The sequence below is a fragment of the Penaeus japonicus genome, unplaced genomic scaffold (genome assembly GCF_977035675.1).
Source record: "Penaeus japonicus unplaced genomic scaffold, GWHDUDI00000001_assembly GWHDUDI00000011, whole genome shotgun sequence".
Lineage (NCBI taxonomy): Eukaryota > Metazoa > Arthropoda > Malacostraca > Decapoda > Penaeidae > Penaeus > Penaeus japonicus.
This window is the reverse complement of record NW_028234413.1, coordinates 14,713,518-14,716,017: the sequence shown is the minus strand read 5'-3', so window position 1 is coordinate 14,716,017 and position 2,500 is coordinate 14,713,518. Positions and strand designations below refer to the sequence as shown.

Sequence of the window (2,500 nt, the reverse complement as noted above, 5' to 3'; positions counted from 1 at the left end):
CTCCTTCTCTCCCTCCCCTCCCTCCTCCCCTCTCTTCTTCTCTCCCTCCCCTCCCTCCTCCCTCCTCCCCTCTTAACTTCTCTCTCTCCCCATCCTCCTCCCCTCTCTCCTTCTCTCCCTTCCCTCCCTCCTCCCCTCTCTTCGTCTCTGCCTTCCCTTCCTCCTCCCCTCTCTCCTTCTCTCCCTCCCCTCTCTCCTTCTCTATCTCCCCTCCCTCCTCCTCTCTCTCCTTCTCTCCCTTCCCTCCCTCCTCCCCTCTCTCTTTCTCTCCTCATTTTCTCTCTCCTTCTCTCTCTCCCCTCCCTCCTCCCCTCTCTCCTTCTCTCCCTCCCCTCCCTCCTCCCCTCTCTACTCTCCCTCCCCTCACTCCTCCCCTTTCTCCTTCTCTCCCCCTTTCTCCCTCCTTTCCTCTCTCCTTCTTTCCCTTCCCTCCCTCCTCCCTCCTCCCCTCTCTCCTTCTCTCCCTCCCCTCACTCCTGTCTTCTATGCTTCTCTCCCTTCCCTTCCTCCTCCCCTCTCTCCTTTTCTCTCTCCCCTCCCTCATCTCCTCTCTCTCTCTCTCCCTCTAATTCCTCTTTCTCCTTTTCTCCCTTCACTCCCTCCTTCCCTTTCTCTCCCTCCCCCCGTTTTCCCCTCTCTCCTTCTCTCCCTCCCCTCCCTCCTCCCCTCTTTCATTCTCTCCCTCCCCTTGTTTCCTTTCCTCTTTCCTTCATTCCTCTCCCTCCCTCCTCCTCTTTTTCCTCCTCTCTCTCCTTCTCTCCCCCCCTCCCTCCTTTCCTCTCTCCTTATCTCCCTTTCCTCCCTCTTCCTCTCTCCCCCCCCCCTCCCTTATCTCTTTCGCTCCTTCCCCTCCCTCCTTCCCTCTCTCCTTTCCCTTCCCTTCCTTCTCCCCTCTCTCTTTCTCTCACTCCCCTCCCTCCTCCCCTCTTTCAGTCTCCCCCTCCCCTCCTCTCCTTCCCTCTTTCCTTCATTCCTTCCCCTCCCTCCTCCTCTCTTTCCTTCTCTCCCTTCCTTCCCTCCTCCTCTCTTTCCTTCTCTCTCTCCCCTCTCTCTTCTCTCCCTCCCCACCCTCCTCCTATCTCTCCTTCTCTCCCTCCCCTCCCTCCTCCCCTCTCTCCTTTTCTCCCTCCTCCCCTCTCTATTTTTCTCCCTCCTCTCCCTCCTCCCCTCTCTCCTTCTCTCCCTCCTCCTCTCCCTCCTCCCCTCTCTCTTTCTCTCCCTCCCCTTCCTCCTCCCCTCTCTCCTTCTCTCCCTCCCTTCCCTCCTCCTCTCTCTCCTTCTCTCCCTCCCCTCTCTCCTTCTCTCCCTCCCCTCCCTCCTCCCCTCTCTCTTTTTCTCCCTCCTCTCCCTCCTCCCCTCTCTCCTTCTCTCCCTCCTCCTCTCCCTCCTCCTCTCTCTCCCTCTCTCCCTCCCCTTCCTCCTCCCCTCTCTCCTTCTCTCCCTCCCCTCCTTCCTCATATCTCTCCTTCTCTCCCTCCCCTTCCTCCTCCCCTCTCTCCTTCTCTCCCTTCTCCCCTCTCTCCTTCTCTCCCTCCCCTCCCTCCTCCCCTCTTTCAGTTTCTCCCTCCCCTCCTCTCCTCCCCTCTTTCCTTCATTCCTTCCCCTCCCTCCTCCCCTCTTTCGTTCTCTCCCTTCCCTCCCTCCTCCCGTCTTTCAATCTCTCCCTCCCCTCCTCTCCTCCCCACTTTCCTTCTCTCCCTCCCTTCCTGTTCTCCTTCTTTTCTTCTTCCTCCCCTCCCTCCTGACCTCTTTCCTTTACTTACTCCCCTCCCTCCTCCCATCTTTCCTTTTCTCTCTACCCTCCTTTCCTCTTTCCTTCATTCCCTCCACTCCCCTCTTCCCCTCTCTCTTTCTTTCTTTCCCCTCCTCTCCCTCCCTCTCCCCTTTTTCCCTCTACTTCCCTTTCTTTCTAACCTTTTTTCTTCTCTCCCTCCTTTCCTTCCTCCCCTCCTTTACTCTCCTCTTTTATTCTCTCCCCCCAGTCCTCTCCTTCCCTCTTTCCTTCATTCCCTCCCCTCCCTCTGCCCCTCTTCCCTCCCCCCTCCCTCATCCCTTCTTTCCTTCTCGTCCTCCACTCCCTCTTCTCCTCTATCCTTATTTCCTTCTCCTCCCTCCTCCCTTATTTCAAAGCGAGTTGAATGAAGGAGGAGAGAATCGCTCACAGGAGAAATAATTTCGCGGGTTTGAAATGTATATTGCTGTGGTTGGTTATGTTTTTGTGTGTGTTAATGGTTGTGGAGTAGCTTACTTTGTTCCTGCAATTTAGGGCAGTGTTTACGGGGATTTATGGTTGGTGTGAAGGTGTGTCTGTCTGTGTGTATGTGTGTTCGAGTATGTGCATTTGTGTGTTTGAATGTATGGCATTCTTCTGATATGAATACAACAGAAAAAGTGCATTTTACGTCGAAAAAGAAACAAACCTTTCTCGAATTCTAGCACCATACTGGATGAAGGGACCGTCTAATGATGTTTGTTTCCGTCAGTACTACAACCTTTGGCT

At 55.2% G+C, this 2,500-nt stretch overlaps 1 protein-coding gene across 1 annotated transcript in view; it reads left to right on the top strand.

Annotated features, from left to right (window-relative positions):
• The window catches only part of LOC122250575 (bumetanide-sensitive sodium-(potassium)-chloride cotransporter), a 55,665-nt gene that overhangs the window by 44,801 nt on the left and 8,364 nt on the right, over nucleotides 1-2,500 (top strand). The window contains exon 12 of the mRNA XM_086541638.1: nucleotides 2,484-2,500. This exon is cut by the window's right edge and continues 119 nt beyond it. Within this exon, the coding sequence (XP_086397764.1) occupies nucleotides 2,484-2,500 (17 nt within the window). The remainder of the gene's footprint in view (nucleotides 1-2,483) is intronic.